This window comes from Cibotium barometz, chromosome 55, assembly GCF_041138505.1.
Source record: "Cibotium barometz isolate CiBa-2024 chromosome 55, ASM4113850v1, whole genome shotgun sequence".
In the NCBI taxonomy this organism is placed as follows: Eukaryota; Viridiplantae; Streptophyta; class Polypodiopsida; order Cyatheales; family Cibotiaceae; genus Cibotium; species Cibotium barometz.
This window is the reverse complement of record NC_141100.1, coordinates 7,776,330-7,798,800: the sequence shown is the minus strand read 5'-3', so window position 1 is coordinate 7,798,800 and position 22,471 is coordinate 7,776,330. Positions and strand designations below refer to the sequence as shown.

The following is a 22,471-nucleotide window of genomic DNA, read 5'->3' as shown; positions in this document are numbered from 1 at the left end:
ACGCTAGCTAAAAATACTAGTATGTCGTCCCAAAAAATGAGCACACACTTTCCTATTAAGTCCCTAAACACACGCATCATCATGCGGTTGAATGGGACTAGGTAAAAGGCAAAAGGCATGACCACAAACTCATAGTAGGCCTGTTTCGTACAAAAGGTTGTCTTGGGGATGTCTCCCTCAACAATCCTCACCTGGTGGTACCCGCTCTTCAAGTCGAGTTTCGAGAACACCTTGGACCCATTTAGCCTCTCGAGAATGTAATCTATTCGAGGCATCGGAAACCAACTCTTGATAGTCAACTTATTGAGTGCACGATAATCGACACACAATCGAGAAGACCCATCCTTCTTCTTGACAAACAGGATCGGAGATGCAAATGGCAACACATTGGGACGTATGAAGCCAAATTGCAACAGTTCTTGGAGTTGGCAGTCTAACCCGATTCCATTGCCTTGGAAAGGCGGTATGGAAACTTGCTTGGGGGATCCGAGCCTAGGAGGACGTCTATTCTGTGGTCCTCCGATCTGGACGGGGCGAAGAAAAATATTATGGAACTTGTCATGGAGGACCTGGTACTTCTCTGAAGCCCTGGCCATTGTCTGCGCAGTCTGGATGTAAATCATCGCACACTGTGTGCCTTTCTTGATTTCTCTTTTAGCCTGTAAATGGCTTATGAGAGGAAAGTTCAGGATTCCTGGCTCACACGTTATGGTCACTGGGACTTTGGACACATTCTGATCAATCACGAAAGTGTGCTTGTCCCACTTGATATCTGACTGGAACTTGTGAAACCACTGAATGCCCAAAATTATATCTGCTCCTACAAGAGGGGCAACCATAAAATCGCGGACAAACTCTACGCCCTGAATGACTAACCTAGCACTCTAAGCTTCAAACTTGATGCTTATCGTCATGTTTGTGCTAAATCCCTCAACTTTCTTGTCCACCAAAGTCAAGATGAAACAGGCTCGCCGAACAGCCACTTCCGTGACCACATCCTCCATACTGCCGCTGTTAAACAAGACGACGACTCTCTGGCCATCTATGTAGCCAAAGGTCTTGAGCAATTCGTTGCGCTCATACTCCTGGTCATGGGCGCCCTTCTGCTTATCTTCGAGCTCCCGTTTAATGATTGCTCCAACCGAAGCACTAGGATCCGAAGAACTAGAGGCAGTCGCCGCTGGGGTCCGTGTGGAAGCTGGGCTCACCACTGAAGCCGTGGAGGCTGGGGTGGTTGTTTGTGGAGTGGTAGTCTTCTTAGGGCACTCCCTAGAAGTGCCCTTTTGTTTGACAAAAGAAGCACCTACCTTCCCTCTTGTACTAAGCTGTCTCCTCAGCCCTCAATTTACCACCTCTCTTGCCTGCTTGAGTTTTCTGGTCTGGAGTAAGCTTGAGCGCATTCGTCGAGTTCTTCGAGCTAGAGGATCTCGTGCTCTATCCTGGGGAAGACCCCGTCGGGTTTTGGCCTTTCCCCCCCGAGACATTAGCCTTGGGAGTAGCAGGTTGGGAAATCTTGGACTTTCCGCCATTGTGCTTCATTTCAGCACTCTGTGCAAGCAAGAGTGCGTCTTCGAAGGTGGCTGGCCTAAACATACGCACCTCCAATTGGATTTGCGTGTCCAAGCCATAAAGGAACTGCCCTTGCTGCAAACATAAGTTTGAAATTTTATTGGCAAACTGAAGGACTGTTTGCGCATTTTAACGCACTCCACTAAACTCGTCTTCGAGTCGCTCAAGGTAATGGGGTAGTAGAAACCGCCGCTTAAGGTCGAGAACAAACTTGTCCCAAACATAAGCTGCCATACGTAATCTGGTGTGGGCATGAGCCCACTGGGTCCACCAAGGAATGGCCTCACCTTCCAATTACCAACTAGCCAAGATCACTCTGTCACTATCACTTTTTCTAGTTGTGGTAAAATAAGCTTCAAATTGATGCAACCAGGAATACAAAGTTGTGGGGTCGAGTTTACCATTATACTTACTGAAGTTCATTTTCTCGGGAAAAGTCATCTTGTGCAGCAGCACGGGCTACTACCACACGGTCTTCCATCTGTCAAATCTCCAATGCATGCATATGTGCCTCGAGCATAGTACTTGGCTATGGTCGTGACCTCGCAAAAGGGTCATTTTGTAGAGGATCTCGAATCTGGGAAACGGAAGGAGAGAGAGAGGAGACAAAAAACGAGGAGCTAGAGAATGGGTGCGCTCTTCTAGGGCCAAGATCTGCGCCTTCTCCTCTTCAAATTTGGTATCCTATTCTGCGATTGCTCGCATCATCTCTCGAAACATCTCTAAGACACTCATGCCTGAAGCCCTAGATGGACTGCCTGGTACACTTTGGTCCCAAGGTTGTCGTTCTCTCTCTTCGTCGTAGCTCGCCATAGCAAGAAAAAGCACTTCCTTTCCGAAGCGCAATCTAACCATCCACTATATGTGTGGGAGACTTCTAGAGGCTTCCAGAGGCTGAAAACCAACCATCCTTCGAGGGATAGGAGCATAGTTGTCACATGCACTCTGCACTGTAGTGTATGGTGACAAACTGGCTCATCATCAGCAATGTAACATCTGTACATTATTAGAACCCAGTAGGATGATATTTGTCGTATGCCATGACCCCATTGTATATCCTCAGTCCAGGATAAGTCAGGCACGAGCTACGTAGGTCATTCTCAACCACAGTCACTCTAAGTCCCTTAACCCACTTAAAGAGACGCATTCATGCATATACAGTCAGTAGAAACCTTAGGGTTTGCATCAGAAAGCATCCTGCATATTGCACATCATTCATGCATAGCATCTAGACCATTGCAGGAACCTCGGATAGCATCTAGGAATTATCCAAGATTTTTCTGGTATTTTTCCTATCATTTTCAGCATTTATACTCACATCATTAAGCATTTAATGTTTATGGAGCAGTCGGCCAACAGCTAGTGCCAACCGACTGGCTATATAGCTAGTATAAATAGGAGGGCTTGACCCATTCCCTCATTCATCTCATAATTCAGTCAAGGAGCATTCAGGCGCATACCATTCAGCCTTGCATCCACCTCAGATCCATGTGTTTTGGAGAAGCGTAGCATCCTTCAACAAGAGGAGCATCAACGCTTGTGCATTCAGCCCTCCTACAGCAAACGCATCAGTTCTCAGCATTCAGCCATCAGTTCACAGCATTCAGCCATCAGTAATCCTTGCGTTTTCTGCATCCATGCAGTTTTCAGCATTCATTCATTCATTCATTCATTCATGGTTTTGCTATAGCCACTTGGTGAAGGTAAAACGCAGCATTCTCATTCATTTACAACATTCATATATAGTCTAGAACAGTCCCAAACAGCCCCTCTCTCAGCCCTAGCTTTGCATCCCTCCCTCATACCATTGGGAAGAGTGCATAGGCTCGAGATTGGACATCTTTGGTGCTTCTACAGCAGTGTACAGTTCAGCCCAACACTTGGTCTTCAAAGGTCTCGCATTTGGCTTATCGTCAATCACACCGTCAATCTCTTTAAAGATAATAAAGCAAATACTATCTCAGTAACGGGATAGGGGGCCCTTCAGTGGGTAATTCGGGAACCCATACAGTGTTTAGTTCTCATCTCTCTCTCTCATATCTCTCTAAAGTTTGAAGTATTAAAGTGGATTTGTCATGACCCTGTGTTTTTCTCTGGACAAGATGAAGATGTGCACGGGGACATGGTGGACAGTGTGAAATGGCATCAGGTGGGAGTGAAGATGGAAGCCCATGTGTGGATAACCCCATGTGTGAAAGGGGGCAAAGGAATTTTAGCTTTGAAGGTTTAAAAACCTTTAAAATCATTTATTAAGCCCTTTATTAAAGAAAACGTGGCCCTTATGCTATATTTGGGGCCACGTGTGCTTTTTGGGTAAAAGGAGGGCTAGCAGGCAAAAGAGGCGCCCATCCCTACAGCAGGCGCTTGTGCTTTTTCGCTGAGGAGGGCTGCTCATCAATCTGAAGAGGAAGCGTGTGCTTTTCTGGGGAGAGGGGGACTGCATGCTGGCTGCGTATGGATGGGCCTGTGCAGGTAGTGTACAGCTGCTGTCTGCAGGTACAGCCCACGTGGCAGGACAGGCTGCAGGTGCAGATTCAGGTGGTGCAGGTACTGGCGGTGCAGGGCAGGCTGCTGCAAGTATAGACGGCGCAGTCAGGTACACCTGCAGGTACAGTCCACGTGGCAGCTGTACGGACAGCTGTACGGGCAGGACAGAACCAGGCGCCTACTGAATCCCTCCTTCCCCTTTTGCTTTTTGGAGACTAAAGGGCTGGCTGCTGTGCTGTACTTCAGAACAGAGACACAGGCCTCCTTTCTCTCTCTCTCTCTCTCTCTCTCTCTCCCTCTGCTGAAGAGTAGACAAGAGTTGGTTTTCTCTTGACACAAAGGTGGACAAGGGCTGTTTTTCCATGAACATAGACATCATGTCGATGGCGTTCAACTGATGGAACTTTCAGCCTTTCTATGCTTTGATTCAGGACTGTTTTGGGACAGTTTATGGGCTGTTTTTGCTTGGATGCAAATTCAGCTATGTGCTTGGGTTTTTGGCTACAGGCACAGGTCTTTTGGTTATGTTTCTTGGCATGGGAGTGATGCAAGCTCGCATGGCTGCGTGCTCATGGAGCAGATTGTTTTCTTCCTGCTAGAAAGGAACAGAGGGACCTACAGCTATGGGCATCTTTATGTTGCCAGATGTTTCATGAGGGAACAGGCAACTTGATGTATGGAAACAGGACATAAGCTTCAAAGGGAAACAGGCCTAAGGGTTTTCATGTGGAAACAGGTCGTAGGTTTTCTCGAGGAAACATGTTTTTGGGTTTCTCCAGGAGATAGGTCACATGCAGGCAAAGGGTACAGGAATGGACACATGTTTGGTACAGCCTTGCTACTGACAAGACAGGGGACAGGGAATCCATGACAGAGATGGATAGTACCCTTGGAAGGTAGAGAGGGTTGGTACAGGTGTGTCGACTGTATGGTATGCTGTGCTGTGATACTCTTTTGAGAGACAGTTTGGGAGTCTGTGTTGTGATACAGGAGCACTGGTTGGTCAGGGTGTGATGCTGTTCATAGTGTGAGAGGCTATGGATGGTTGTGGCAGCCTTGATCTTGGGAGAAAGCTTCTGTATGCAGACTCAATGTGAGAAGAGTCTTTCGATGTGAACAATGGCTGGACTTGTTTGTGGATGCCGTGTGGATTAGAAGCCAGATGCAGGTTCTTTGCAGGCTTCAGGAGTTCTACTGGGACGGCTGAGTTGCCAGCCTTATATTGTAATCAAAGCTCTTATAATCAATTAAAGAAATACCGCAAGGGGCGCCACTGCGATTTGGGGCCAATCGGTGTCCGTGTACTTTTTGCAGGAGCACTCTAGCTCCCCCTGTTTGTTTTCCTTTTCTAGGTCCTCCATGGTGTTGAAGTGTTTTCTGTGCAAATGTTTATTCCACCGCCCTTTGGTTTCTGAAGGCCGGTTTACAAGGTTCCGTTGCCGGGACACATCGTCGACTTTCTCAAGGAGGCGAGTCCGTGGTTGCTTTGGTCGGGACAATCGCCAACTTTCCTAAGGGGGTGAGCTCGTGGTTGTCTCATGAGAGTCACATCAAAAGCTTCAACATGAGGAAAGTGAAAAGGAAGTGCAGGACACAGTGCAGGATTGTGTCTTTGCCTATATGAGGTAAAGAGCAAGAGCAAAAGATGAAGTTCAGGAGAAAAGACACCAAGGACAAGAAGTAGTCGGCCAGGAACAAGAAGCAGTTGAAGTGTTATGGTGCATGCGTTGAAGGCTATGGTTTTCGACAGTTTGTCACCGGTGGTATCTTCATAGAGGCTTCATGGGTTCGGAAGACAGTTTCTTTCTATGTTAGTGGTGATCTACTATGCTTCATCGAGGACTCGTGCTTACCACTTGGGTGGAGTGCAAGCAGGTTTTGGGTGCTTGAGGATGTATCAGATGAGGCTCAGATGGAAGTGGAGGAACTTGACGAGGTTCTTATTCCTGAGCATATACTGGCACATAAGGAAAGAAAGGTACAGAGTAAGGTTTCCCGTCGCTATCCTGTGAAGTTCAAGAGCTGTTCACTGATGGATACGAAGTGGATGGAGGAGGTTCACTGATGGATGCGAAGTGGATGGAGGAGGGTGACTTAGCAGATTCACCTCAGGAGTTGCAGCTTTATCTTGATGCCTATGAGTTGGAGTCCACTCTTGTTACGGCTCATTCAGGTTCAGCAGAGCATAGGTCTGGAGCATTGCCTGATGCTCAAGAGGGGGGTAGCACCTCCGCTCCCTTGTTACAGACAGGCTCAGTTGTTATCTAGGAGTCGCTTGGTGACATCTTTGTATTCACCCGAAGGTACTGAGGCTGACAGTACATCTGCTTATGGGACTTCTATGATATTGTGTACTAGTCACAGGAGATGGTGGTTGAGTAAGGTTCACAGTCGCGCGCACCTGGAACTCTAACTGCAACTATGGATAACTCTATGGAGGGCATAAGTCTTGCGAGCAGTCCTAGAGTTGGTTTGGTTCATGGAAATATGGATCAAACTTTATTTGTGCATGTATGCATACACTTTTTGAGGTAGAGGTATTTTTGTATTCTGGTGCCATTGGATCCTGGTACCATTGAGAATACATTGGGAAATACTCTGCATTGTGTCATGTGCTGCATGTATGTTGGTATGATACATCAAGTGCTTTATTATGTTCATGGGTGTAACTCCTGCGGGATGGCCATGAGACATATGTGGAAAGTACTTAGTGGATGTAGTGTTTGGATGCATTGAATGCTTTCATATGCTCATGTTTTACCATCAGTCGTGGGTCCTGCGGGATGCCCATGGGTGTAAGGCTTGCGAGCAGCCCTTAGACTGTTACTTTGGAGTAGGTAGAGCATTTTGAGGAGCATATTGTTTGCGAATGCATGTGTGTGTCATGCATATGTTTGCCATATGTAGAATGATGCATGGTTTTGTTTTTGGCTAACACAGTTAACGTGTTTCCATTTGGTTTTAGACTTTTGCTGTAGGTTCTGAAGGAACAAGCAAGAGGACAGTGTGGCTTATTGTGCAGGATGATTGTTCTATCATCCAGATGCATTGGAAGGCCATTGTTTTTGCCATACGGGGTGTCTTTGCTCATGAGATGCTTTACTGTGCCATTGAGTGCAATCGAGGACGCTTGCCATTTTTCAAGAGGGGGGTATGTCATGACCCTGTGTTTTTCTCTGGACAAGATGAAGATGTGCACGGGGACATGGTGGACAGTGTGAAATGGCATCAGGTGGGAGTGAAGATGGAAGCCCATGTGTGGATAACCCCATGTGTGAAAGGGGGCAAAGGAATTTTAGCTTTGAAGGTTTAAAAACCTTTAAAATCATTTATTAAGCCCTTTATTAAAGAAAACGTGGCCCTTATGTTGGGTATAAAGTCCCAGTTTCGCCTCCGGACCTTGATCATCGCGTAGCTCTTTTCGAGAGCTTCGCGGCCATATATTTACTTGTACATTTGGCCCCCATTTGGGCCTTGTAACGGCATTCTTTGTATTTGGTCCGCCGGGCGCCCCATAATTTGGGCGCCCGCCCATACCCTTGTATCACTATAAATACGAGGTCTCCCTTGAGCCTCAATAAGACATTCAAGATATTCTTGAGCATTGTGTGAGTTCTCTCTCTCTCTCTCACTCTCACTCTTCTCTATCTCCTCTGCACTTCCTTGGCTAAGGCTCTTGTGTTTGAGACATTCTCCTCCAACAACTGGTATCAGAGCTATGGAGGGAAGCTGTATGCAGAAGCTATGGAGTTAGAGGTGTCTTCCACCACTTGACTACGGGATCGTCAAACACCTCCCTTCTATCATCAAGATGGTGCGTTTTTTTTTCTAGAGTGCTGCTCTTTTCTTTTTAACGCAGGAGCCTCTTTTGTGGTTTTTCCTTGCTTTCCCTTTCTCCTGCGTTTTCTGCTCCACCCCTGCTGCCCTTCTGCTGCGTTTTTCCTCTCCCTTGCTGCCCCCTTTGCTGCGTTTTTCCTCTCCATTGCTGCCCCTGTGCTGCGTTTCTGGTGCTGCGCTGCTGCAATCAGCAGCGTTTTTGTTGCTTTGTTCTCTGCCTGCTGTACGGCTGCCATCAGCAGCAGCCAACGCTGCTGCCAGCAGCCCCACGACTACCAGCAGCAGCTAGGGCTGCAGCCAGCAGCCCCACGACCACCAGCAGCAGCCAACGCTGCAGCCAGCAGCCCCAAGGCCACCAGCAAGCAGTCCGGGCTGCAGCCAGCAGTCCCACGGCCACTAGCAGCAGCCGACTTTGCCTCCAGCAGACAGGATCTACGAGCAACACCAAAGACAGCAAGCATTCTGCCCCTCGGCGGGTTTACATCGACATCCGGTGATTCTCTTCCGCCGTCACCTTCACTTGAAGTTGTTTCATCAATCTACGAGCATCCTACAAGTCAACCCATATCTGGTACATAACATCTTGCTATTACTTACTTTCTGAAGTGTCAGTTTGATAAGTCATGGCGTCTACAAGTGATCTTAAGGGTCTACTAGAGATTAAGAAGTTTGCAGGCACTGGGTTTGATCTTTGGAAGGTGAGGATTCAGAATATCCTCTATCTGCGGGAATGTGATACTGCACTTGAGCAGTTCAAACCCGCTGCTATGACAGATGATGAATGGGGAATCCTGAACAGAAAGGCCGTTGCCTATCTCCAGATGGCTGTTGCTGATGAGGTTCTTGTAGACCTCAAAGGGCTGACAACAGCCTATGCCGTTTGGGAGAAGCTGAGAAGCACCTATGAGATCACCACGCCAGTGAACCAGGTACATCTCATCAGGAAACTCATGAATATGCAACTTGATGATTCTAAGAATGCAGTAGAGCATATTACTACTTTCACAGGGGTGCTTAATCAGATGCAGGATTCTGGATTGCCTGCTTTTGATGATAAGTTGAAAGCTATCTTTTTGCTCACTACTTTGCCTGACTCTTGGGAAACACTTGTGGTGTCACTTGGGACAAATCCCAACCTAACTTTTGATGGAGTCAGGGGTGCTATTCTCAATGAAGATATCCGGAGGAAGACCTCAGAGACTAGCGGTTCTGCAAATGTCTCACGAGGGAGGACGACCAAGCGGGGAAATACTACTACCAATTCAAAGGGTAGAAGCAAGAGCAAGGGCCAGCAATCTGATGTTACATGCTACCAGTGTGGTCGTAAAGGCCACAAGAAGCCAGATTGCAAGTTTTACAAGATGGAGCAAGACCGGAAGAAGAAATCCAGTCATTCAAATGACAAAAAGAAGGAAAAAGAGAGTAATTCCAGCAAAGCAGAAGAGTTCGAAAAGGACAAGAGCAAGGCCAATGTGGCCTCTGGTGTTGTCATAGAGGAACTGTCTGACTCAGATGATGTGCTATGTGTTTTTTCTGCTAATGCACTTGATGTTCATAACTTGCATGTCACAGAACCAGATGTTATTCATGCCTTGATGTATGAATCTGATGTGCTTTCACAGACTTGGATTATTGACACGGGTGCCTCTTTTCATGTAACTCCTATCAAGGAGTGTTTTGCAACTTTCACTGCAGGCTCCCGAGGAAAGGTGTTCTTGGGGAATGATCATGCTTGCAATATTGAAGGTATGGGCACCGTGAATTTGACTTTGCAGGATGGTAGTGAGTTTGTGCTGCCAAATGTGAGGTATGTGCCTGGTTTGAAAACCAGTCTCCTGTCTGTGGGCCAGCTTGATGCCTTGGGATACACGGCCATATTTGGAAATGGCACATGGAAATTGACCAAAGGCACAAGGCTGATTTCAAAAGGATGCAAGAAAGGAACATTATATAGCCTTCATGGTCAGGCTTTGTCTGGTAAGTTTATTGCTTTTGCAGAGGTACGCTCCCACATGGAGCTTTGGCATAAGAGACTTGGCCACATGAGCCAAAAGGGTCTCTCCATTTTGTCCTCTTTGAACAAATTTGATGCAAAAGGAAGCAAGCTTGATTTTTGTAATGATTGCTTGTATGGGAAACAGAATAGGAGTTCTTACTCCTCTCGTGCCTCTCGCAAGGCTGAAAAGTTGGACTTGGTCCACTCTGATGTGTGCAGCATGCCCATTAAATCTAAAGGTGGTTCAAAGTACTTTGTGTCTTTTGTGGATGATCACTCACGAAAAGTATGGATCACTTTGTTGAAATCTAAGGATGATGCTTTTGCTGCATTTCAAAAGTTTTATGCATTTGTTCATACTCAAACAGGAGTGAAGATTAAATGCTTACGCACTGACAATGGGGGTGAGTTTGTTAGTACTAAATTTCAGAAATTTTGTGATGATAATGGCATTAAGAGGGAACTTACACCCCCCTATAGCCCCTCTTCAAATGGTGTGGCTGAAAGGTATAATCGTACACTGTGTGAAAGAATTCGATGCATGCTGTCCACAGCTAATCTCTCTCAGGATTTTTGGGGAGAAGCCTTGAAAACTGCAGTTCATGTTTGCAATCGATCTCCACACACAGCTTTGAAAGGTGGAATCCCTGAGGAGGTTTGGTCTGGCAAACCGTCCTCATATGCCCACTTACGCATCTTTGGTTGTGATGCATATGTGCATATCCGCAAGGAAGACCGGAACAAGCTTGATGCTAAGTCCGAGAAGGGCACCTTCGTTGGCTACGGTGATGAAGGTGAGATGGGCTACCGTGTGTGGTTGCCATCAACCAACAAAGTGGTTCGCAGCCGGGATGTTGTATTTTATGAGGCAAAGCTGCTCCGTAATGTTTGTGCCTCTCATGGTGATCAGAAAAAGGTCAAATTTCAGCAAGGGCAGCCACCCATTGATGCTGAAAATGAGCCCCAGGATGCTTCACAAAGGGCTGAAGATAATGAGTCCGTGATATTTGAGCCAGAAGAGGTTGGACAGCCGCTTCATGCTCCTGGAGGTGTAGGGCAGCAACCCCTATATGCTGAAAATCAGGCTGTTCGTGAAAACCCGCAGCCTTTTGATGCTGAAATTATGATTCCTCCCAATATTGACCCCCAACCAGCCAATGATCATTGGGTACGGAGGTCTACTCGCTTTCGGAGGGAACCTCAGCGTTTTGATCCCTCTTTGCAACATGTTTTGCTTACAGATGAGGGTGAGCCTCTTACTTTCAAAGAGGCTAAGTCTTGTGAACTCCGAAACAAGTGGGAGCATGCTATGCAGGAGGAGATTAAGTCTCTACATGCAAATGACACTTGGGACTTGGTTGAGTTGCCCAAAGGAAGGAAGGCTATTCCTAACAAGTGGGTGTACAAAGTCAAGACAGTTGACGGCCAGCCTAAGTATAAAGCCCGCCTTGTTGCTAAGGGCTATGCTCAGAAGGAAGGGATTGATTTTCAGGAGGTCTTCTCTCCTGTGGTCAAAATGACCACCCTTCGTGTTTTGTTTGCTCTCACTGCTGTTTTGGATTTAGAACTGTATCAGATGGATGTAAAGACAGCTTTCTTACATGGTGATTTAGATGAAGAGCTGTATATGAAGCAGCCTGAAGGCTTTGTCATTCCTGGCAAAGAACATCTGGTTTGTAAGCTGAAGCGTAGTCTCTATGGGCTGAAACAAGCCCCGAGGCAGTGGTACAAAAAGTTTGATGCTTTCATGCTTAACCAAAAGTTTAATCGTAGCCATGCAGATCATTGCTTGTATACTAAAACTGATGCAGATGGCAGCCCAGTGATACTTGTGCTGTATGTTGATGACATGCTTCTTGCAGGGAAGAATAAGAGCATTTTGGAAGCTCTTAAGGACCAGCTGAAGTCAGCTTTTGCTATGAAGGACTTGGGTTCAGCTGAACATATTTTGGGTCTTCGGATTAGACGGGACAGAGCACAGAAGTTGCTTTTCCTCTCACAGGAGAAGTATATCCAGAAAGTCCTTGATAGATTTAACATGGCTGATTCTAAGCCTTTGGGTGCTCCATTGCAGCCCTATGTTAAACTATCCAAGGATGATTGCCCAAAAGATGATGATGCAGCCAGTACTATGCGTGGGATCCCTTATGCTTCTGCTTGTGGATCTCTTATGTATGCTATGGTTGCTACACGGCCAGACATTGCTCATTCAGTGGGAGTAGTCAGTCGTTTTATGTCCAACCCTGGCAAAGCACATTGGGATGCTATAAAGTCTATTTTGAGGTACTTGAAGGGGACACAGAAGAAATGCCTTATGTATGGTAAAGGTCCACTTGAGGTGCAGGGTTATTGTGATTCAGACATCTGATACCCGCAAGTCTACTAGTGGGTACATCTATACTCTTGCAGGTGGTGCTGTTTCTTGGTGCTCTAGACTCCAGAGGATAGTAGCACTTTCTACTACTGAGGCCGAGTACATCTCCGTCACAGAGGCTTCTAAGGAGGCCATTTGGTTAGCACGCCTTGTCACAGAGTTTGGATTGCCAGAGAGGGCTCCGGTCCTTGGTTGTGATAGCCAGAGTGCCATATACCTGGCTAAGAATGCCATGTTTCATGCTCGTACCAAACACATTGATGTACGGTACCACTTCATCAGACAGGTGCTAGATGATGGTTTGGTCAGTTTGGTCAAGATTGGCACTCATGAGAACCCTGCAGATGCTCTCACCAAAAGTTTGCCAAAAGCACAGCTTGATATATGTCTACAGCGGGTGGGAGTTACATAGCTTAGAGGAGCTTCACTGGCCCTTTAACTGGGAGGTTGTTGGGTATAAAGTCCCAGTTTCGCCTCCGGACCTTGATCATCGCGTAGCTCTTTTCGAGAGCTTCGCGGCCATATATTTACTTGTACATTTGGCCCCCATTTGGGCCTTGTAACGGCATTCTTTGTATTTGGTCCGCCGGGCGCCCCATAAGTTGGGCGCCCGCCCATACCCTTGTATCACTATAAATACGAGGTCTCCCTTGAGCCTCAATAAGACATTCAAGATATTCTTGAGCATTGTGTGAGTTCTCTCTCTCTCTCTCACTCTCACTCTTCTCTATCTCCTCTGCACTTCCTTGGCTAAGGCTCTTGTGTTTGAGACATTCTCCTCCAACACCTTATGCTATATTTGGGGCCACGTGTGCTTTTTGGGTAAAAGGAGGGCTAGCAGGCAAAAGAGGCGCCCATCCCTACAGCAGGCGCTTGTGCTTTTTCGCTGAGGAGGGCTGCTCATCAATCTGAAGAGGAAGCGTGTGCTTTTCTGGGGAGAGGGGGACTGCATGCTGGCTGCGTATGGATGGACCTGTGCAGGTAGTGTACGGCTGCTGTCTGCAGGTACAGCCCACGTGGCAGGACAGGCTGCAGGTGCAGATTCAGGTGGTGCAGGTACTGGCGGTGCAGGGCAGGCTGCTGCAAGTATAGACGGCGCAGTCAGGTACACCTGCAGGTACAGTCCACGTGGCAGCTGTACGGACAGCTGTACGGGCAGGACAGAACCAGGCGCCTACTGAATCCCTCCTTCCCCTTTTGCTTTTTGGAGACTAAAGGGCTGGCTGCTGTGCTGTACTTCAGAACAGAGACACAGGCCTCCTTTCTCTCTCTCTCTCTCTCTCTCTCTCCCTCTGCTGAAGAGTAGACAAGAGTTGGTTTTCTCTTGACACAAAGGTGGACAAGGGCTGTTTTTCCATGAACATAGACATCATGTCGATGGCGTTCAACTGATGGAACTTTCAGCCTTTCTATGCTTTGATTCAGGACTGTTTTGGGACAGTTTATGGGCTGTTTTTGCTTGGATGCAAATTCAGCTATGTGCTTGGGTTTTTGGCTACAGGCACAGGTCTTTTGGTTATGTTTCTTGGCATGGGAGTGATGCAAGCTCGCATGGCTGCGTGCTCATGGAGCAGATTGTTTTCTTCCTGCTAGAAAGGAACAGAGGGACCTACAGCTATGGGCATCTTTATGTTGCCAGATGTTTCATGAGGGAACAGGCAACTTGATGTATGGAAACAGGACATAAGCTTCAAAGGGAAACAGGCCTAAGGGTTTTCATGTGGAAACAGGTCGTAGGTTTTCTCGAGGAAACATGTTTTTGGGTTTCTCCAGGAGATAGGTCACATGCAGGCAAAGGGTACAGGAATGGACACATGTTTGGTACAGCCTTGCTACTGACAAGACAGGGGACAGGGAATCCATGACAGAGATGGATAGTACCCTTGGAAGGTAGAGAGGGTTGGTACAGGTGTGTCGACTGTATGGTATGCTGTGCTGTGATACTCTTTTGAGAGACAGTTTGGGAGTCTGTGTTGTGATACAGGAGCACTGGTTGGTCAGGGTGTGATGCTGTTCATAGTGTGAGAGGCTATGGATGGTTGTGGCAGCCTTGATCTTGGGAGAAAGCTTCTGTATGCAGACTCAATGTGAGAAGAGTCTTTCGATGTGAACAATGGCTGGACTTGTTTGTGGATGCCGTGTGGATTAGAAGCCAGATGCAGGTTCTTTGCAGGCTTCAGGAGTTCTACTGGGACGGCTGAGTTGCCAGCCTTATATTGTAATCAAAGCTCTTATAATCAATTAAAGAAATACCGCAAGGGGCGCCACTGCGATTTGGGGCCAATCGGTGTCCGTGTACTTTTTGCAGGAGCACTCTAGCTCCCCCTGTTTGTTTTCCTTTTCTAGGTCCTCCATGGTGTTGAAGTGTTTTCTGTGCAAATGTTTATTCCACCGCCCTTTGGTTTCTGAAGGCCGGTTTACAGGATTGCTAAACTCGCGAAACTCAAGATACAGAAGACAGTGTGAGCATTTGTGTGACAGGATCCTCCAATACAAAGACTTCCGCTGCATGTTACATTGTATCAGATTCAGCTTGTCCACACACACTGTATCCTAGCGTGAGGGCATCCTTGGATAGTCAGATTGCATTTCGGCACGACCACCGACTTCAGCATCATGTCTACAGAAGAGAGTACTCATCAGCCGGAAGACATCTCCCCCGAAGGAGACCTTGCTCTTCCGTCTACCGCAGACACCATAGCTTTTCTTAGAGCTCAGAACCAGCTGCTCATGGAACGTCTCCAACTCTTGGAGGTAGTAGCAGCACGTCCTCCTCCACCTCCAGCAACACCTGACTACATCTCCCTCTTCTTTCATATGGAACAACAAAGGAGAGAGGATAAGGCCCGAAGGAGAGAAGAAAAAGCAGAAAGACGGGACTATGAGGAAGCCCAACGCAGGATTGACAAAGACCGGCGTCAGGCTGAACTCACTGCTCGGGAGCACCAACGAGAGCTCCATCAAGAACATATGTTACTCAAGCACCAAAGGGAAAAGGAGGCCATCCATCTTAGATACCAGCACCTCTCTTCAGCATCCCCAACCTCAGGTGCCACCAGCCAGCAGTCCGCAGCATCAACTACCATCATTCGCAGTCAACCAAATTTCAGTAAGTATGATGGTAAGTGTGATCATTTAGCAGTTAATCAGTTTATTCATCAATTTACTGCTCATTTTCCATTAGCTAGGATCACAGATCCTCAAGATAAGAGTCCACGTAGTGGCTCCCCATCTCACTGGTGAGGTAGTCACTTGGTGGTAGCATTGGTCTAATCTCTATACAGACCAGACCACAGGTGTCGCAGCATTCAGCTGGGATACCTTTGTCCATGACCTGAAGACCAGATTCCTCCCGCCCCAATACATGACCAGTCTGGCAAATTAGTTCTATGGACTCAGACAAAATGGATCCCCAGTGCTTCAGTTTTCCGGAAAGGTTATTACTTTAGCACAGCAGTTAGGGTTATCTGCGCAGGCCAAGATGGAGCAATTCATTCGTGGATTGGATCCTAACATTCGGTTCACAGTTCATAACTTTGAGCCCAGTACATATGACCGGGCTCTAACATTCGCTCAGAATGAAGAAATAAAGATGAACGGAGGCAAGCCCAGGCAGTCATCTCAGTCCAATACCGAATAGCTTAGTGTCCGGCCTTAGGGCCTTGCACTTGTTGGTAAAGTATGTCTACATGGCATCCAAGTGCCCTGATGCACATGACAGCCTTCCCACCATAGCCATCATAGCCATCAAAGCCCACCACAAGGCCACAATATGCTGCCAACCATAGAAAGAAGGTGGACTCGTGGAAACAAAAATTGCTCTATAGGCATCTCGTGTAAGGTTTTCATACTAAACGCTCCTTTGTAATGGTTGAACTCCAAACACTGAAGCAAGTAAAAGGCAGTGTGGCATACCTGGTACTTTCTTTGGATGTTCCTCTTTTGTGTCGGGAAGGTATGGCCGTCCCCGAAAAGAAACTAGTGGTGCTTGCCTTGGAGCATAGTCAGCACCGTGAGGCAGGTGTATGTAGAATCCAATTACATCACCCTCTAAGTAGGAATCACCATAAGGTTCTCGTAAGGCCACATGTATCTTTGAGCCATCTACATCTCTGTATCCATAGCTGTTGCTGTCAAAACCCACAGGAGCTTGCACATCCCCCTTCTGAGTGGACCATCCAAGCCTTGTGTGTCCTGTTGGTCCTAGCTGTTCCACAAGGATTTCAAAGTACCAGGTTCCCTCCTGGACACCACGAGTTGCCCTGACCATCCTGTAACCTTTGGTGCTACTTGCACTGAGTCTGTTCTCACTTAACTCAATCTTCTCCGCCTTGTCATATTTTGAAAGAGCAATTGGTTGATCTGGTCCATCCTCAAGCTTGTCTTGATTGACATACACAGGAGTAAGAAGAACAGAATCCTCCTTGGCAGGGTTCTGCTGCACTCCATTCTTGCTGTTTCTCTTGCCTCCTTTTCTGGAGGATGTTTTAGCCCATACATTAACAGGCTTCTTTTTGGCTTTCTTGACCACAATGTCAGCCTGACCATGTCCATTTGTGGTACCACTATCTGAAGCAAGGCTGACAGATAGCTTCCTTTTCTGACTGACTTTTATGGTTGTTCCTCCCTGCTCAAGCCCAACTCTAGCATATTTTTCTTCTTCTGAGGTTCCCGTATTTGCCTCATCAGACATCCCTGTCTTCTCTTCCTCTGAAACACCTGCTCTCTCAGCCCTTGAAATGCCAGGTGTATCATTCTCATCACCAGTCCCTTGAAAGGCCCACTCTTGATCTTCTTCAAGCCCTACTTCTTCCATCATTGACTCCTTGTGGCCTTCCATAGAACCTGCTCTCACACCACCTTCGTCAGCAGGCGCTGCAACATCTTTAGCTTTAACCTGCATTACAATATCCACACACAAATGTTCACCAAATGACCCACCCAGTTCTTCCTCCTTTACTTTTTCGCTTTTTGCAAGTGGCAACTCTTTGTGCATTCTCATTCCTGAATCCAACTCCATTATCTCATGACCTGTAATCAATCCCGCGTTGACATCTTTCTCCAACAATGACTTATCTGCGTGCACTCTTACCCCCATTTCAGTATGGGCCAGCCAATTTGGTTGCCTCTGGAGTGTTCCCCCCTCCCCTTCCATGGAATCTTCTTTCACAGCTGTGCCCTGGATTGCAGGGGCAGCCTGCAAATCCTGGCCAGACAACTGGTGTGCTTCTTCCTCCCTCCGTTCTGCTTTTACAAGATCCGCCTCTCCACTCATTTCCTTGGCTGAACCTTGTTTGATGCCGTGATGGCACTCCACATAATCTGCTAACGACAAGGTGCCCACTTCCCCTTTAACTTGTATTTCAGCACCAGCTTTCATTTTATGTAACTGACTAGGTTCTTCCTGCCTTCTCTCTTTTTCTTCCTCCATTTCCTCTCCTAAATCTCTGTCCGTGTCCTGGTGGCAGCCTTCTTTGACATCTCCTTTCTTGAGTGATAAGCTGCCTACTTCTGCCTCAAACTGTGTTTCTTCCCTTCTCTCCTCTTCTGTTTCCACTGCCAAACCTCTTCCCATATCCTGATGACTGTTGGAAGGGTCTGCATTGACACCACCTTGTCCCTCAAGCACAATGGTATCAGTATCCCCTTCTACCTGCATTGCGGTACAAGCATCCAGATCTAACTCATTCCACTGACCAGGATCTTCCTGCCTTCTATCTTCCTTCGTTTTTTCTTCCTCCATTGTCTTTGTTGAACCAAAGTTTTCCTCCCCTCTTTCTTTCCCCTTTCTTTCTTCATCCATTTCTTCTGAGTCCTGCAGAAAGTCTGCTTGGACGCCTCCTTTCTCTAACGATGCTTTGCCTTCTCCTAGTTCCATTTGCAGTTCAATGCTCGAATGATAGACTGGTTCTTGCCACCTTCTTTTGTATTCCATTTCCTCTGTTAAGCCTCCTTCTATGGCCTGACAGTCTTCTACAGAGTTCATTTTGTCCCCTTTCACAGATAATAAGGCTTCAGCCTGTATTTTAGAACCAGCAAGCTGATCTAGTTCAACTGGTTGACCAGGTTCCTCCTCTCTTCTTTCTTCCCCCTTTCTTTCTCCATCGATTACCTTTGTTAAAACTTCATCCATGTGCTGATGGTCTTCTGCAAAATTTTCTTTGGCACCCCTGTTCTCAAACAAAACAGTGCCTGCTTCTGCTTCTGCTTCTGCTTCTGCTTCAATTAGCATATCAGTACCAGCATTATGAACTTGTTCGTCTGATTTACCAGGTTCTTCCTGCCTCCTTTCTTCACCTTTTCTTGCTCCCTCCAATTCTTCTAATGAGCTTCCTGCCATGTCCGGATGGCTCAAAGGATCTTCTTCAACTCCTGCTTTCTCAAACAATAAAGTGCCTGCATCTCCTCTAATCTGCATTTTGTTATCAGCATGCTGAGCTTGACCATGTCCTTCTTCCCCTATATTTCTCCCCTTCCTTTTATCATCTATTTCCTCTGCTGAGCACCCTTCTATGTCTGCTTTGACACCTCCTTTCCCAAGATGTAAAGTAAAAATTTCTGCTTCGACCTGTATTTCAGTAGCAGCACATCCATCTTGTTGACTTGGTTGACCAGACTTTCTTTCTTCCCGCATTCTTTCTCCAACAACATTCTCCCTTATGCCTATTTCAATGTCGTGATGGACTTCCACATGATCCACTTTGGCACCCCCTTGATCAGATAGCAAGGCACCCGCTTGCACTTCAAACTGCATTTCAGTACAAGCATGCCTACTTTGTTCAACTGAAGTACCTGGTTCTTCCTGCCCATTTTCTTTTCCCTCTCTACTGCTGCTTTCTGGCAATTCAGCATTTGTGTTTATTTCTACCGCTAATGTTATCTCCATGTTCTCAAGGTCTTTCAAAGGCTTTGTTTGAGAACATATCTCCATGTCTTCATGGCCTTTCACAGGGTCTGTTAGTGAGCCTACTTTCATGTCCTCGACGTCTTTCACAGGGTCTGTTAGAGGACCTACCTCCATGTCATCAAGCTGTTTCACCTTCGTGTCGTCAGGGTCTGTTCGAGGATCAACCTCCATGTCATCAAGCTCTTTCACAGGGTCCTCAGGGTCTTTTGCAGGGTCTGTTAGAGGACCTACTACCTCCATGACATCGAGCTCTTTCACAGGGTCAGCTTTCTCTAAAAGTGAAGCAACTGCTTTATCTGATTCCCCTTCGACCTTCATTTCAGCACCAACAAGCCGACCTTGTGCATGTTCTTTCTCTCTTCTTCCCTCTCCATCTCCTTCTATGCCTTTGGCCATGTCTGCCTCTGCACAAGTTTCCTCTGCTAGCCCTAAATCAATTGTCATGTCTGCGGGGCATTTCGCTGAGTTTGCTTCCATCTCCGACAACAAGATGTTTGCTTGCCCTACGGTTTGTGCAGATAATCCGCCTGGTACTTCCTCTATCCTGTATTCTCCTGCGCCTTGTTGCTCATGAGCATCCATTTGAGCTACAGAAACCCTTTCCATGTTTTCATGTTTGACGTCAGAATTCCACCGAAGCTACGATCGGCAAGCTCGATCGAGAGCTTCAATGGACGTTACAGGATTTGGGCGGACAGTTGAGACGGCCAAGCAGGTAGTAAATCGCCTGCAACGGACACCCCGACTCTGCGGCAAGCTCGACGGGGAGGTGCAGGTTCGATAACAAAATGCTCAAAAAACAAAAGTAAATAATGTACCTTACACCTTGATAAATCCCAATTTAAATTGGGAGATCCCAAGACCATGTTTATGTGTTTATTAAGTCAAGATGATGTGGCTTAGCCTAGTTGATGAAATCACATATTTAAGGCTTTTGTGCTTAATAATATTACGTTTGAAAATCATACAAGCCTTTGTTAATCTATCAGTATTCACACGATACTAACACGTTGACATTTCTTTATTAACTGCCGTTATGCAGAAACATAGATGACTTTATAGAACAACGAAAGATTATAGTTAGAAAATTTGGTTTCGATTGCCCATCAACATGAAAACATGAATGCTATTAGTTGTGCACTTGTTAGATTTTGAGACTAGCTGTCAAGAAAAGGAAGATACTTAGACTTTTGAATATAGAAGATGTCTCTCACACGATCCTTGCATAACATGTTAACCAACATCACTTCTTGAGTAAAATTTTGATTACAACAACACTTGTTATGTGCATGTATGTGTGAGCGGTTGGTTTGATGAAATTCATGGAACCCTAATCAATGGCTATGGGATCTAACCCTAATCACACTAATTAAGTTAATCTAATTCTATGGAGGATGAAGCCTAATTAACAGCATAATGATAATCCTAATGACTTAATCAAGCTTGACTCAAGTCAATTAGGTTACAAGATGGAAACTTGTACTCATAGAGAGGCTTGAGAGCTTCTTGTGTTCATTGCTTTAAAAATGAGGAGGGTACACCTCTTACAAATATGCTCATGTGGGATAATGTCCAAGGGTGATGTGGCTACATGCTCTTAATCTTGGTCCTCTACTCATACCTTGCTCTCAATGGCATCACAAATTTCAACACCCCCCCTTGGTGCCAGGATGTATAGGCTACTACAAGGTGGTTGGATGTGAATTACAAAAGATGTATAGGCTACTGCAAGGTGGTTGGATGTGAAATACAAAAGATCCATCACTTCCCCTTAATGCAACATGTTACTCAAGGTGGTCAAGTGTGGTAATGCAAGATGTGATCACTCCCCCTGGGCGCATAAATTGCTACTCTCGGGTGGTCAGGTGTGATAAGAAAACACAATATAAAGAACTAGGTCTACTCGTCGATGACCTTTTACAATCATGGGCTAAATTGGTGAGGCTTGTCAATTTAGCTTTGGTTTAGAAGAGATGCTTGTCAGAGATCTTCTCTTTGCTTAAATAAGCCTCCACGTAGTTTGCCTCCTGGTTCTTTAATTTGCATTCTTCTTCCTTGTGTCTGAGCTTCTTGCAATGTCCACATTTAGGCTTGCATAGATAGCGTATGGTTCAGAAAATCGGTTGTTCTCCTAAAATCTCAATGAAAATGGTTGCGTGTGTGAGGAGAACAAGCTCTTGCAAATCTTGGCTATAAAGGGGAAAGAGTGGATAAGATATGATTAGTGACTATTGGATTGATGTGCGAAGATTAAGCTAAAGTGAGTTGAGAGAATGATTTGGAGAAGTCAAAGAGGAGAGGAGGCTCTGATACCATGATGAAATTTATGGAACCTTAATCAATGGCTATGGGATCTAACCCTAATCACACTAATTATGTTAATATAATCCTACAAAGGATGAAGCCTAATTAACAACATAATGATAATCCTAACGACTTAATCAAGCTTGACTCAAGCACAATTACATAAAAAGATGAAAACTTGTACTCATAGAGAGGCTTGAGAGTTACTTGTGTTTATTGCTTATTTAAAAATGCCCCTTTTTATATGAGGAGGATACACCTCTTACAAATATGCTCATGCGGGATCATGTCTAAGTGTGATTTGGCTGCATGCTCCTAATCCTAGTCCTCTACTTATACCTTGCCCTCAATGGCACCACAAATTTCAACATGGTTTGGGGGATAGGAGGAGGGGGGGGGAGGATAGAAAAAGACCATACACAAGGTATGACAGAGACATGGCACATAGTTCTCTCCTCAAATTTATGAACACAGGAGAACATGCTCTTTTCCGATTTATGAAATCACTTTCAATGTTGGAAGGATAGAGAGGATGGATTCTTTTACACATTGATGCATGCATAAAATGAAATATTGTTCATACGTTATTCTAAGCTCGAGCTCATTGTTCTTACATTATTGGAAAATGAAACATTGTTCTTACACTATTGTAAAGTCAAACTTATTGTTTTCCATGTCTTTCACTAGCCTCATAGTTCCTTTTTTCTATCTCAAAAGCCCAAAGATGTTGAAATACAAAAGATCATTAAAATTTAAAAGAGAGATGAGGAAGAGGGAGAGGGAGAGGGAGATGTTGGATGAGGGAGTAGTTGCTTTGCACACGTGCACGTGCACGTAGTCACACAGTTATATCGAGCTCAGAGAGCAAGAGAGGAGAGATTTGATAGCTGGAAGTACTCGATACAATGATAAGAAATAAATGGAGTACAAGATACTTGTAGTCTTAGGGCTAACATGCCCAACACACTAGAGTGTGCTCACATGGGGAAAAAACCCC

The 22,471-nt window shown here is 46.0% G+C and overlaps 1 protein-coding gene across 2 annotated transcripts in view; it reads right to left on the bottom strand.

Moving 5' to 3' along the window:
• LOC147607321 (uncharacterized) overlaps positions 1–19,988 on the bottom strand; it is a 72,152-nt gene extending 52,164 nt beyond the window's left edge. The window contains exons 1-2 of one of the 2 annotated variants that reach the window (XM_086790414.1): positions 16,179–19,988; positions 3,018–3,123 (exon numbers count right to left, since the gene is read on the bottom strand). In XM_086790414.1, the coding sequence (XP_086646540.1) occupies positions 3,050–3,123; positions 16,179–19,776 (3,672 nt within the window). In that variant the 5' untranslated portion in view covers positions 19,777–19,988 and the 3' untranslated portion in view covers positions 3,018–3,049. Of the gene's footprint in view, positions 1–3,017; positions 3,124–16,178 lie in introns of those variants that run through there. The other variant, XM_086790413.1, reaches the window with a different exon arrangement.
• Between the last annotated feature and the right edge of the window lie 2,483 nt (positions 19,989–22,471).